The sequence below is a fragment of the Polypterus senegalus genome, chromosome 10, assembly GCF_016835505.1.
Source record: "Polypterus senegalus isolate Bchr_013 chromosome 10, ASM1683550v1, whole genome shotgun sequence".
Taxonomy (NCBI): domain Eukaryota; kingdom Metazoa; phylum Chordata; class Cladistia; order Polypteriformes; family Polypteridae; genus Polypterus; species Polypterus senegalus.
The window spans coordinates 12,044,779-12,060,187 of record NC_053163.1 but is presented as its reverse complement, the minus strand read 5'-3'; the positions used below and the strand labels follow the sequence as shown (position 1 = coordinate 12,060,187).

At 41.9% G+C, this 15,409-nt stretch overlaps 1 protein-coding gene across 1 annotated transcript; it reads left to right on the top strand.

Annotated features, from left to right (window-relative positions):
• Nucleotides 1-171: 171 nt before the first annotated feature.
• Nucleotides 172-13,485, top strand: LOC120536744 (tapasin-related protein-like). Its single transcript, XM_039765220.1, has 5 exons — nt 172-221; nt 1,920-2,261; nt 11,207-11,506; nt 11,659-11,796; nt 13,244-13,485. Exons 2-5 carry the CDS (start codon nt 1,988-1,990, stop codon nt 13,285-13,287), a joined length of 756 nt encoding a protein of 251 aa, XP_039621154.1. The 5' UTR covers nt 172-221; nt 1,920-1,987; the 3' UTR covers nt 13,288-13,485.
• The last annotated feature ends 1,924 nt before the right edge of the window (nt 13,486-15,409 follow it).

The window sequence follows — 15,409 nt, the reverse complement described above, 5'->3', positions numbered from 1 at the left end:
AAGACTCAGGGAGATAAAACACAAAAAAAACAAACCAATGTTAACATTAGTACTGCGGTCTTAAACGTCAGTGTCAAGCTCAAGGCATTTAGAAAGGAAGGAAGCGAAAGGTTTGACCAGTTTAAAAAAAAAATATGCATTTCATCCGTTAACAGACGACAGCACAATGGCTTTAAAAAGAAGCCTTTCTCCTCAAGGAAAATGTATTTTATTCTTTATATGTAAGTGCAAATTATACAAATTCTTCATTATACAAGTATGCATGTTCTGTGCTTATCTGTCACCTGTACATTTAAAAAGATATTTGGTTTGCAGTGCTCTTTGAATAATTGTTAAATGTTAGTCCTGACAGATTCAGCCAAAGTATTGGGAATCAGCAGCAAATTAATACAATTACATACATTAAAGGAAAAGTAAATGTTGACCCTCACTATGAATACTTTAATTAAGCACATTATAATTTAAACAAAACAGCATAAGCTGAATTAGAAGACAAGCTCATAATCATCTCTATGCTTACTTTATGCATTTTTAGAAATAAAACTAATTTAACATTTTGTTTTCTTCTATAGATGTTATATAGCGCAGCTTTTAACAATTTGATCGGTTTTGTATTTCTTAAATCAGTTTGTTTCCCATTTTAAAGATTATTTTTCATTGTACACATATTCTGCTGAATGTATTGTAGATGAATAAGAGTTCAGGACGCAGGAAATCCTTGCTGAAATTTTAATGCAGAAGCAAAAATCATTTTAGTTCCACATGTGTGTGTTTCTGTGTTTCTGTGTGTGTGAAAAGTTAAAAACGAGTAAAAATCAGAGCTGACCTTATAAAAACTGGAGCCGAGGAGCTCACACAGACTCACACGCTGCTATTCCTCACCTTGCTTTGCATTTTATTCTATCATTACTTGCCTTTTATTCTCAATTGACTATGTAGATAAATGTACTTCTGTTCAAACTGCTTATTACACTGAGAATGTGGACTGGTTTGGATCATCAAGGGTTCATTTATATTGGTTTTAATGGGGAGGGTGTGAATTTCCATTTTATGACTTGAAGCGAACTGGCAATTTTTAAATTTCTTATGTACGGTGGAAAGAGCTGGTCTAAACTTTATTGTTAAATTTTATACTCATACTGTTAAAGTGGAACATATTCCTTACAAACTGTCCCCAAAGTTTCCGCCCGCATAGTAGTAAAAATAGGACAAACTTTAAAAATCAATAAATAAACAGGTATTGTTAGCTAAGTGGAGGTAAGGTACACTCCAAAACGCAGGGGTACACCGACTCGAACGGAGGCTGGCGCGTAAGTGAGGAGGGCCCTGCTCAGATCCCCACTCCTGACTCTTTGGCCCACAGCCTGTGTCTCGGATTAGCGCAAATATGTCACTCCTACAAGCAAACTTTGATTCTTAGTGCAATGAGAGAAGTCGCAAAATCAACCAGAATTGTTAAGCAAACTATAGAAAAAAACCCGATCAAAATCCGTTAAGTGGTTCTCTCGTTCGCTAGTTAAGCGGAGGTAAGGTACATGCCCTGAGGCTGGCGCGTGAGTGAGGAGGGCCCTGCCCATCTCCCTTCGACCCGCTGCGTCTCTCTCGGATTTGCACAAATAAATCGGTACCGCAAGCAAACTGTGATTCTTAGCGCGATGAGAGAAGTCGCAAAATCAACCGGAATGTTCAAGCAAATTATAGAAAAAACCCAACGTAAATCTGTTAAGTAGATCTCTCATGAAAAGTGGACAGACACTCAGACAGACATTGGATTTTATATAAATAGAGATAGTTACAAGTCAACTTTCTAATCAGCCGACAGATGGCGTTACAGTAAATGCACATACTGTACATAGAAGATCGCAAGATTGTTACAGTCTGCTTTATATATAAGATTGTTTTGTTTTTTTGACCCACAGGTTTCACCCTGAGCTCTGCAGTTCACCTCTTCATTGTTCCTCCATCTCTAACTGCTCTGGTTGGCCAGATGGTTCAGTTCAATTGTATATTGGAAGATGGACAAAGCTGCCCAACTCCCCAATTAATCTGGCGCCACAGACATTCATTTCCAAATGGCACTGAAGGAAATGAAAGAGATATTAGGATTGAAAATCACTACTCTATTTTAAATAATCTGTCGGCTAGCATTCTGAAAATTACAGCGGTGAAGCCCTCTGATGCTGGACACTTCATCTGTTCTGGGATTTGTATTGGAAAAGGACTTGTGAAATTGCAAAATGAGTCCTACCTCACTGTCAAAGGTATTTAACTTTTTTTAAAACCTTATTAGAATTCTGCCTTCAAAGAACCTCCAAGAAAAACAAAATATAAGTAAGTAACTTAAAGAAGGCTCCTATTATTCGCCTCGCCTCTGTCAGTGCGCCCCAGGGCAGCTGTGGCTACAAAGTAGCTTATCGTCACCAGCGTGTGAATGTGTGTGTGAATGGGTGAATGACTGTTGTGTTGTGAAGCGCCTAGGGGGGTTCTTGAACTCTAGTAGGCGCTATATCAAATACAGGCCATTTACCATTTACCATTTATTCTGTTACCACTATATGTAGTTGTCATTTTTGACAGACCACACCACTCACATCACGGACCTGACAATTTCTGTCTGCAGTATACAGGCAATTGTAAAAGTGAATCAGAAAACTTCTCCAATTTTCTAACAAGAAATCAATATTTTCAACAATGGAAATTAATTTTATGATAGCTTGTGAAATCCTACTCCTCCTTGAACCGTCACCTTATCGTGGTGGAGGGGTTTGCGTGTCCCAATGATCCTAGGAGCTATGTTGTCCGGGGCTTTATGCCTGGTAGAACCACCAAGGCAAACTGGTCCTAGGTGAGGATGAGACAAAGAGCGTTCAATAAACCTCCAATGAAAATAAAACTGGACAACGTTTTCCCTTGCCGGACGCTGGTCACGGGCCCCCTCTGGAGCCAGGCCTGGAGGTGGGGCTCGATGGCGCGCCTGGTGGCGGGCCTGCACCCATGGGGCTCGGCGGGCACAGCCCGAAGAGGTAACGTGGGTCCTCCTCCCCATGGGCTCACCACCTATGGGAGGGGCCAAGGAGGTTGGGTGCAGTGTGAGTTGGGTGGTGGCGAGGCGGGACCTTGGCGGTCTGATCCTCGGCTACAGAAACTGGCTCTTGGGGCGTGGAATGTCACCTCTCTGAAGGGAAGGAGCCTGAGCTAGTGCGAGGTCAGAGGTTCGGCTAGATATAGTCGGACTCACCTCGACGCACAGCTTGGACTCTGGAACCAATCTCCTTGAGAGGGGCTGGACTCTCTACCACTCTGGAGTTGCCCCGGTGAGAGGCGCCGAGCAGGTGTGGGCATACTTATTGCCCCGACTGGAGCCTGTGCATTGGGGTTTACCCGGTGGGCGAGAGGGTGGCCTCCCTCCGCCGGGTGGGGAAGGGTCCTGACTGTTGTTTGTGCGTATGCAAACAGCAGTTTGGAGTATCCACCCTTTTGGAGTCTCTGGAGGGTTGCTAGAGGGCATACCTTCTGGGGATTCCCTCGTTTTGCTGGGAGACTTCAATGCTCACGTGGGCAATGACAGTGAGACCTGGAAGGGCGTGATTGGGAGGAATGGCCCCGATCTGAACCCGGCGGTGTTTTGTTATTGGACTTCTGTGCTCGTCGGATTGTCCATAACGAACACCATGTTCAAGCATAAGGGTGTTCATATGTGCACTTGGCACCAGGACACCCTAGGCCTCAGGTCGATGATCGACTTTGTGGTCGTGTCGTGGACTTGCGGCCATATGTCTTGGACACTCGGGTGAAGAGAGGGGCGGAGCTGTCAACTGATCACCACCTGGTGGTGAGTTGGCCGATGGTGGGGAAGATGCGGTCAGACCTGGTAGGCCCAAGCGTGTTGTGAGGGTCTGCTGGGAGCGGCTGGCAGAGTCCCCTGTCAGAAGTAGCTTCAACTCCCACCTCCGGCAGAACTTCAACCCGCCCCGAGGGAGGTGGGGACATTGAGTCGAATGGGCCATGTTCCGTGCCTCTATTGTTGAGGCGGCTGACGGAGCTGTGGCCGCAAGGTGGTGGTGCCTGTCGTGGCGGCAATCCCGAACCCGTTGGTGGACACCGGTGAGGATGCCGTCAAGCTGAAGAAGGAGTCCTATAGGACTTTTTGTCCTGTGGGTCTCTGGAGGCAGCTGATAGGTACCGGCAGGCCAAGCGAACGCGGCTTCGTTGTTGCTGAGGCAAAACTTCGGGCATGGGAGGAGTTTGGAGGCCATGGAGAGCGACTTTGGACGGCTTCGAGGAGATTCTGGTCCACCGTCCGGCGTCTCAGGAGGGAAGCAGTGCAGTGTCAACACCGTATATGGTGGGGATGGTGCGCTGCTGACCTCACTTCGGGCGTTGTGGGTCGGTGGGAGGAGTACTTCAAGACCTCCTCAATCCCACTAACATGCCTTCCAATGAGGAAGCAGAGCCTGGGGACTCTGAGGTGGGCTCTCCCATCTCTGGGACTGAAGTCACCGAGGTGGTCAAAAACTCCTTGGTGGCAGGGCCCGGGGTGGATGAGATACGCCGGAGTTCCTTAAGGCTCTGGATGTTGTAGGACTGTCTTGGTTGACACGTCTCTGCAACATCGCATGGACATCGGGACAGTGCCTCTGGATTGGCAGACCGGGGTGGTGGTCCCCTCTTTAAAAGGGGACGGAGGGTGTGTTCCAACTATAGAGGGATCACACTCCTCAGCCTCCCTGGAAAAGTCTATTCGGGGTTCTGGAGAGGAGGGTCCGTCGGATAGTGAACCTCGGATTCAGGAGGAACAGTGTGGTTTTAGTCCTGGTCGGAACAGTGGACCAGCTCTTCACCCTTAGCAGAGTCCTGGAGGGTGCATGGGAGTTTGCCCGACCGGTCTACATGTGTTTTGTGGACTTGGAAAAGGCATTCGACCGTGTCCCTCGGGAATCCTGTGGGGGTGCTCGGGAGTATGGGGTACGGACCCCTGATAAGAGCTGTTGGTCTCTGTACAACCGGTGTCAGAGCTTGGTCCGCATTGCCGGCAGTAAGTCGAGCCCGTTTCCAGTGAGAGTTGGACTCCGCCAGGGCTGCCCTTTGTCACCAATTCTGTTCATAACTTTTATGGACAGAATTTCTAGGCGCAGCCAGGGTGTTGAAGGGGTCGGTTTGGTGGACTCAGGATTGGGTCACTGCTTTTGCAGATGATGTTGTCCTGTTTGCTTCATCAGGCCGTGATCTTCAGCTCTCTCTGGATCGGTTCGCAGCTGAGTGTGAAGCGGCTGGGATGAGAATCAGCACCTCCAAATCCGAGAGCATGGTCCTCAGCCGGAAAAGGGTGGAGTGCCCTCTCAGGGTTGGGGGAGAGATCCTGCCCCAAGTGGAGGAGTTCAAGTATCTCGGGGTCTTGTTCACGAGTGAGGGAAGAATGGAGCGTGAGATCGACAGGCGGATCGGTGCGGCATCCGCAGTGATGCGGGCTCTGCATCGGTCTGTCGTGGTGAAAAGGAGCTGAGCCGTAAGGCAAAGCTCTCAATTTACCAGTCGATCTACCTCCTACCCTCACCTATGGTCATGAGCTATGGGTAGTGACCGAAAGAACGAGATCGCGAATACAAGCGGCTGAAATGAGTTTCCTCCGCAGGGTGTCTGGGCTTTACCTTAAAGATAGGGTGAGAAGCTCAGTCATCCGGGAGGGCTCAGAGTAGAGCCGCTGCTCCTCCGCATCGAGAGGAGTCAGATGAGGTGGCTCGGGCATCTGATCAGGATGCCTCCTGGACGCCTCCCTGGTGAGGTGTTCCGGGCACGTCCAAACGGGAGGAGGCCCCGGGGAAGACCCAGGACACGCTGGAGGGACTATATCTCCCGGCTGGCCTGGGAACGCCTTTGGGATTCTCCCGGAAGAGCTGGAAGAAGTGGCCGGAGAGAGGGAAGTCTGGGCTTCTCTGCTTAAGCTGCTGCCCCCGCGACCCGACCTCGGATAAGCGGAAGAGAATGGATGGATGGATGGTGAAATCCTAGGTATTACATTTACTGTCATATGTGATGAAACTGAGTCCTAATTTCCAACTCTGTAATGACTATGGTGCTTATGGACACATCAGTGTCACTAGCATCTACTAGTCTGCAGAACTAAAACAAAAACATATATCACAACCTATACTGACCAAAAACAACAGAACTGACTAAAAAAGTTTAATCAAACTGAATTTCCTTAATCAACTAATCAACCACCAAATTGCACGCCAACATGCGGCAACTCTCTGCGTGGTTTTTGAGTGGGCTAATCACACCGGCATATTCGGTGGAAGAAGGTTTCACCAAACATCAGGAAACATTTTCCTCTGTGCGGGAGTATTTAACATAAAAATCTGAGAAAATACACACAGGAAGATTTGACTGCTCAATAGTTGATCTTTGACGGCTGAGGAGACTTAACAGAGATTATCATTTATGTTTCATTTAACAATCACCTTTGTCACAGATGGTTCTCCAAAAATTCCTTAGGAGAAATAGCTTTAGACAAAAAGAAGCTATGAGATACAGGTGAAGTACAAGGAGTCCAAAATGAACATTTGGTTTGAAAAGCGTGTTATATTTTGTGAAATCTCTTTCTAGTCTTACTTGAATCTCGTTCAAGACTTCATATCTTTTACTTATTATTGGACTGATGCCTTTCTCAAGGTGTGACTTACAACATCTCAGATATGATTGATTCCATTTCTTTGTTCTTCCAATTGGAGCACAGGCAGATGAAGTGACTTGCTTTTGGTGTCAGTAGTGGGATTTGAAGTCCAAAGTCATAACCACTACAAAACGCTGTCCACCTTTTCTTCTAGAACTAATCTGATTGAATTAAAACACAGTAATGTAAATTAGGGCAACTGATAATATTATTCACGAGTAAGGGCTACAGTTTTGCAATCCTAGTAAAGTGTTTAATTACCACAGACAACTGTGCATACATTTTACCAGATATGACTCATCACACATTGCAAATAGTTTCCAAGTGTAAAAAAATGTCAACACACCACTTGGACAATCTGAGCCTATTTTACGACTTTGCCAAGATCTCTGCTGAAGCTCAATATGAGACACTTAGGAGAATATGGAGGCATTTTGTCTCTGGAGAGCAATCGGAGAAGCTCAAGACAGAAGAACATGTCTCCATTTTATTTGGTTCTGATCTCATTGTTGTCATGGAGAAACCAAAAAAATATTAAGGAGATCTCTTTTTTGACTTTTCATTCCTATGTACACTACAGATTTTAGTTACAACACAGAGGGCCGCCATCTGCAGAAATTCTCTGATGACTCTGCAATAGTTGGTAGTATCAGATATGGAGAAGAGACGAAATACAGGAAGGTAGTGGACAGTTTTGTTGACTGGTGTGAGCTGAATCAACTGCAGATCAACACCACTAAAACTAAAGAACTGGTAGTTGATTTAAGAAGATTGTGATCTCCAGCCACTCCCCTGTCTATTAAGGGTATGGAAGTGGAGATAGTTGAGGAGTACAAGTATCTAGGAACTCGCTGGCCATATATAAGAAGGGTCAAATTAGGCTGTATTTCCTATGCAAAGTCAGATCTTTTAGTGTCAGCAGCACTATGTTGTGGATCTTCTATGACAGTGTGGTTGCCAGTGGCTTTTTCTAGGGAAGCAGCATGAAAGTGGCAGACATCAGGATACTAAACAAATTAATTCAGAAGGCTTCCTCTGTGGTAGGGGAGACACTGGACAGCTTGGAAACTGTGGCAGATCAGACAGAGAATGTTGTCTAGGCTTCGGCCTATTATTGAAACTGCTAATCAGCCACTTCATGGTGTTGTGGTTGGACAGAGGAGCGTTTTCAGCAGTAGACTGACTAGCATCAAGTGCTCCACTGAACGTCACAGAAACTCCTTCCTCCCCACAGCCATCAGACTCTAGAACTCCTTTTCTGGTCACTCACCCATACTTTAAGCTATTACCCTCTTTCTTTATTGGATATCCAGGTACATTTTTCAAGTACTTGAAATGTGCAACATGCTATCTGTTCTTGTGCAATAAATTGTCTTCTCTTCACATGAGAATAACCTTATTTGTTCTCAGAATGTGCAATATTAACACAAGGTGCAACACTCTGTACTTTAGTTTGATACTTACATTTATTATACTTTATTATATTTACAGGATTACTTTTATACGTGCTCTTAGTGTAACATGTACCTTGTCTGTTGTTAAGGTGTAACATAAGTAATTTCTTTCGGTTAATTTCTTTCGGATTCTGATTCTGATATTTGTTGTGTAAAAAAAACAGATCCAAAACAGCACTAGCTCAATGCATGAGCACCTGAGGAGTAAGCACTACTGGAAGTATAATACAAGACAATAATGCCATACGTAACCCACTTACAGTAGCTTTTCTACACGAGTTCTTTTAGTGTTGTGAAGCTGGTTAACTTAAGAAGTGCATGTTAGTGACTAGCATTGTAGTGAAGGTTAGAGCAAAGGTATTCAGAAAGAACAGATAAATTGTCTGCTAAATGCACTTGTTAGTTGTTACCATTGTTATTTGCGAGTTGACTGAAATAAAATTATGTTTCAGTGCTTACATTGCTAAAAATAACAGGCCAATGTGCTGAATGTAATTGCATTTTCACCCTGTGTTCACATATTTCTGCCAAGGCTTTTTAACTTCGGACCTGAAAGAAAACCACAAATCATGGAATCACCAAACTTAAGAAAATATTCACCCAGTTTTTCTTTGTAGCAAATAAACAAATCATGGATATAACACAAAACAATTCCTGTATAATGGCTGGATATTCTGACTTCATCAAACATACCTTAAACAATTCAAGCCATCATATGTAAAAGCCTAAGGAAGAGCAACAAAGTACTAATTGCGATTTTTTTTTAGTTGATGCCATACTTTTTTTTTTCAAAACATTGAATAATTACATTATTTTTTGTTTCTCTATTCGATTTGTAAAAAGAAAAACATGCCATTTATTAAAATCATTTAATTTCATATGTTTGAGGTATATTTCATGACGCCGGAATCTCCAGCTATTAAACAAGAATTGTTTTGAGCTATATCTGTGATTTGTTTATTTGCTAAGATGTTGAAATGCGGAGTAAATATCCTCTTAAGGTGGTGAATCCATCATTTTTTCTAGGGGGTTGTAGTTTTCCTTCAGGTCCACAAGGTGACAGTTAAAAAGTTACAAGTTGCCAATCATGACATATGAACAAAGGGTGAGAATGCCACTCTGCCATAAATAAAGCTAGCAAGTGCATTCAGCAGACTAGCCTATGGTATTTAAAATTATTTCACATATTTTTGGGTGTAGCATGCTTAATCAGCAATACATCATTTTTATTAAAACTAGGGGGCTCAGCCCCCTGCTTGCTTTGCTTGCCAACACCCGTGTGGGCTCTACCTGCTATCCATTTTGCGGCTCTATTGGGGAGTGGATATACAATTTTAAACAGTGTAGAAAAAAGACAGACATCTCAGCAAGGTTTTCCGGCCCCGTATACTGTAAAAAAGTGAGTCCAAGTAGATTTGTACACAACAGTCTCATCTAACAGAGACTGCCAAAATGGCGGAGTGGGGAAGCATTTATGGTGAGGGACCGGAAGTAGACAGAGAGGAATGCTGGGAAGGAACCGAGAAGGATGCTGGGATTGATGATGTCATCAGAGGTCGACAGAGGGAAGGCGGAAGTGGTGGTGCGTGATCAGGTAGACGTGGCAGATTCATGGCGGTGGTGCGTCTTTCTTTCTGCAGGAATAAAGAGAGAGAGGTTAGTACCCCGCCATTCCCTTCTGGCATGCGGCTTCACGCTACAGTTTGGGTCCTTACGCGGCCCCCTAATCGCACGTGAGTGACAACAGGTTGTTATTTTCATGGAAATTGTTACATATGCAAAATAGAACTAACTATTTTACATTACAGCGAGTAATTAACCATAGTAAAAAATAGTAAAACATTAATAAATTGAAAGTAAATAATATTTCATGTTGCGTTAGAGGTATTCATTACGTTATACGTTTTTGTTCTGTTTGGGTTTGAAATTAACAAGCAAATACTTTTTAAACTTACACTTTTACTGTAAAACTTCAGTAAAAACAATATTTGGAATTCACTTTTCGTCAATATCGCTTTGAATTTTGATTCTGTGTTTGGAGTTACATCGTGACAATGCAACGTATAACTACCCGTGAGTGAATATCATTTCTCTCTCTCTAATAAATACACTGACTTTTTCAAATGTTTGTCTCATGATTTGTTAATTGCATAGCAAAAGCTATTCTAACAGGAAACTGCAATTGTTTTAATACGAATGGCATATGAAGATCTCCTTTGGTGTGTAATGTTATCCTCTGTAGATGTACTACATTACCTTTCTTTTCACCTGTTAAAATTATACATGTCAGAATTATTCGACCAATTTTGAATACACCTAATCTTGTCCTATTGCATAGCCTATCACTCATATATAAATTACACAATAACATTACGATACGTCCTTCTTTCAACAGTAATTCGTCTGGTGGAAGACCAGATGGTGTTAACGGTTGTAGATATTCTTTGGGATATTGTAAGTTGATGTTTTCATCTTCCACATGAGCACCACCAACTGTTTCAGCAGACTCTATTGTTATGCATTTAACCAATTTGCTGTGTAACCTATCAACAATTTCGCGTTAATTCATTTGACTTCATCATTTCTCAGTGCTAGGATTGCCCGTGTACTCATTTCTTCTGTTGATAAACCTTCAGGATGAAATTCTTGATTAAGATTTGAACATAATACATCTTCTTTAATTGGGAACTTAAACTGAGTAAAAGTAAAAGAGCACAGGAACTGTGTCTGACAAAAGCATTCACACGAATGAGAGATGAGAGAAGCGTTGGTGTGGGCAGTGAACTGTAAATGGTTGAGAGGAGGGCGGGAGTTGAAAAAATCTCTTGGAAATAGTCTTGTCTCATCTCGAGATTTTCTTTTATAATAGAGAAAGCTCTTTTTAATTTAATTTAATTTATCTATTGGTTAACATTATTGCACAGTCCCACGGCTGACTCAGGGCACATTTCACTACATGCTGTACTTGCATAACCGTATATGTGACAAATAAAGAATCTTGAATCTCGAATCTATTTGTTGTTAATATCACAATTTTAGTTCAGCATTCTAATGTTGTCCAGTTGTTTATTTGTCACAGCTCTTCCCAAACTGCAGCTCCTTTCTCAGATATCAGATAGCACCCCCAGCATCCTGAATGTAACTTGCACTGCTATGGGCTTCTACCCTCCAAGGATAATTCTGTCCTGGAAGCACACCATCCCTGAGATGACACGCACTTTCCAGCAGGAAGCCCCGACATTAAACCATGATGGCACATACAGGACCAGCTCAACCCTACAGATCAGTGACTCTCTTTGGAGCTCAGGTGAAGAGATTGTGTGTGAAGTAAATCACAACTCTCTGACACAACCACTAAGGGAAAGCATCAGGAGAGAAGGTGAGGCAACTGGATGCGATCTAAAGGCTTGAATAGCTCTGTCATGTCACTTAAACACTAAACTCTTACGACAATTCAAAGTTGAGTTGAAATCTTGTCTTGAATATTCATGGCATTGAGACTTTCTCTAAATTGTTTTTCTTTTCTTTTAGGTCTTCTACCAGATTCATTTCTCTTAGGTAGGCTGAAAATGTGCTACCTGAAGACGGGCCTACTCTCTACAGGAGTGCTGCTGATGGTCTTGGCAGTGATTGCAGTTCATGTGAGGACTTCAAAGTTCAAACACTCAGGTATTGAACTGTACACCGTGATGTGTCTTTATTAGCCTATTATCTCTTAGTCATCAAATAAGGAAGAGTTACTATAGAAAATATGATGATGTAAATAAAATGTTTAATTTACTCAGAAGAGGTTTTATTTTTCTATATCTAATTAATTGTTAATTAACTTATAATATATTAATTTTTTCCTTTGTCACTCATAATGGCAGCATCAGATGGCAGCTCCAAAGCAATCCTGTATAAGGCATTACTACAAGATAGGGCATGCTTTCTCAGAAACAACCACTTGAAACTTGCCAAGCAACTTAAGTTAAATGTCTTAAAACAGTTGGAAGAACTTACAATAACTGAATAAAATGCATTCGGCCATAAGAGGCTTGTGTAAACTGAAATGATGCCTATGCTAAGATTTTACCCCAGGGCTCTTGGGATGAGAGGCATTAGCACTAATTACTGTGCTATCTTGCCATAGATTATTAAAAATTTAATTATTTAAAGTAAGCCCAATTCAAATTTAGCATACAAATATATCTATCAATACATACATTTTCAAACTCATTTGATAATTCAGTTATATAGTTTGGGAGCCACAACCTGTATAAGCAACAATAAGAGCAATGCATGAACCAGCACTGGATAAGGGAGCAGGACACATTCACAAACACACAGGTAAAATGTGCTAAATCTACACAGGAGTCTGCACCATGGAGTGTGCTACCTTCCTGTTTAAGGCAATCACAGTATAGGCTAAATATTAGACAAAATAACATTCAACTGAAACACAAATCCCGAACACAGAAAAATCTATCTATCTATCTATCTATCTATCTATCTATCTATCTATCTATCTATCTATCTATCTATCTATCTATCTATCTATCTGTCTGTCTGTCTGTCTGTCTGTCTGTCTGTCTGTCTGTCTGTCTGTCTCCCAAGAGGCTGGTCCACCTGGTCATCAATGTTAAGGGACTGTCATCAGCCTGAAAACCCACAGTTCATGTATGTGCCAGTGGATTTAATGTGTTTGTGGTGTAGTGAATTTTCTTCAGTTTATAATGTGTGTTTTTTTTTGTTTTTTTTTTGTTTTTTCTGGATGTTTTTGAACCTTTGCCCTGTTTTTTTTTTTTTTGTTTTGGTTTTTTTTCACTTCATCTTCTGGATTATGTTATTTGGACTTTGTTTGCCCCCAGTGTGTCTCTTTCAAAAGCATTTCCTTCTGTGCCTTTGTGCCCCTCACTGCTTATTTTTCTTCATTAGAGCTCTTTGTTAAAATACACCTTTAAATTTATAAAGATTCTTCACTGCTCTGTTTTGCAACTGGCCAGGGTTTCATGGTATTTTCCCCTCTAGTCTGCAGTTTTGGGATTTTTTTGGGAGTTTCCTACTTGGGAACTCTTTAGTTTATAACATTTATATACTGTATATTTAATTACTATGTCAGTATTTGTCATTTTAGAGTGTGGTCTTCAAGATTTGAATTTGAAAGAAGAGGAGGAATAAGAGTCAAGAGAAATCTTAATCATCAAATCAGAACAAAGGACATATAATATCAATTTAAAGTAAACTGGAGTGGTTAAACACAGCATGAAAGAAATTGTGACTCAATAAAGAAATTAAGCAAAAAAAAAAACAATTCCCAGTGTCTGTATTTAGCTGGAGTAGCCACCTGTTTCTCTTCTTATGTAAGAATCATTAATACAGGTGCCGGTCATAAAATTAGAATATCATGACAAAGTTGATTTATTTCAGTAATTCCATTCAAAAAGTGAAACTTGTATATTAGATTCATTCATTACACAAAGACTGATGTATTTCAAATGTTTATTTCTTTTAATTTTGATGATTATAACTGACGACTAATGAAAGTCCCAAATTCAGTATCTCAGAAAATTAGAATTTTGTGAAAAGGTTCAATATTGAAGACACCTGGTGCCACACTCTAATCAGCTAATTAACCCAAAACACCTGCAAAAGCCTTTAAATGGTCTCTCAGTCGAGTTCTGTAGGCTACATAATCATGAAGAAGACTGTTGACTTGACAGTTGTCCAAAAGACGACCATTGACACCTTGCACAAGGAGAACAAGACACAAAAGGTCATTGCTAAAGAGGCTGGCTGTTCACAGAGCTCTGTGTCCAAGCACATTAATAGAGAGGCGAAGGGAAGGACAAGATGTGGTAGAAAAAAGTGTACAAGCATTAAGGATAACCGCACCCTGGAGAGGATTGTGAAACAAAACCCATTCAAAACTGTGGGGGAGATTCACAAAGAGTGGACTGCAGCTGGAGTCAGTGCTTCAAGAACCACCACGCACAGACGTATGCAAGACATGGGCTTCAGCTGTCACATTCCTTGTGTCATGCCACTCTTGAACAAGAGACAGCGTCAGAAGCATCTCGCCTGGGCTAAAGACAAACAGGACTGGACTGCTGCTGAGTGGTCCAAAGTATTGTTCTCTGATGAAAGTAAATTTTGCATTTCCTTTGGAAATCAAGGTCCCAGAGTCTGGAGGAAGAGAGGAGAGGCACAGCCACGTTGCTTGAGGTCCAGTGTAAAGTTTCCACTGTCAGTGATGGTTTGGGGTGCCATGTCATCTGCTGGTGTTGGTCAATTGTGTTTTCTGAGGTCCAAGGTCAATGCTGCTGTCTACCAGGAAGTTTTAGAGCACTTCATGCTTCCTTCTGCTGACGAACTTTATGGAGATGCAGATTTCATTTTCCAACAGGACCTGGCACCTACACATAGTGCCAAAGCTACCAGTGCCTGGTTTAAGGACCATGGTATCCCTGTTCTTGATTGGCCAGCAAACTCGCCTGATCTTAACCCCATAGAAAGTCTGTGCGGTATTGTGAAGAGGAAGATGCAATACGCCAGACCCAACAATTCAGAAGAGCTGAAGGCCACTATCAGAGCAACATGGGCTCTCCTAACACCTGAGCAGTGCCACAGACTGATCGACTCCATGCCACGCCACATTGCTGCAGTAATCCAGGCCAAAGGAGCCCCAACTAAATATTGAGTGCTGTACATGCTCATACTTTTCATGTTCATACCTTTCAGTTGGCCAACATTTCTTAAAATCTTTTTTTGCATTGGTCTTAATTGATATTCTAATTTTCCGAGATACTGAATTTGGGTCTTTCATTAGTTGTCAGTTATAATCATCAAAATTAAAAGAAATAAACATCTGAAATACATCAGTCTGTGTGTAATGAATGAATCTAATATACAAGTTTCACTTTTTGAATGGAATTACTGAAATAAATCAACTTTGTCATGATATTCTAATTTTATGACCAGCACCTGTATGTCTGCATGTTGCAAAGGCCCTGAGTAGTTTTCACTTCTTGCAGCAGTCGGCCTCTTAAGGACGTCTACATTAGCATTAATGTGATTTACCTTCTGGTTTGGATTTTGGTAGTTTGCTTTACCTCCAAGTTTGCATTCAGAATGTTATAATATCTTTTATACTTACTGTAGGTCCCTTACTCTGTTATTTAGCTTAGAGTAGTTTGATTATCACATTTATTTTCTGTGTTTATTTGGAAGTATTCCAAGCATAGTTTTGTTCACTTTTATTATTGAAATTTGTTTGGTTCTTAATATCGTGTAGATATTTAGC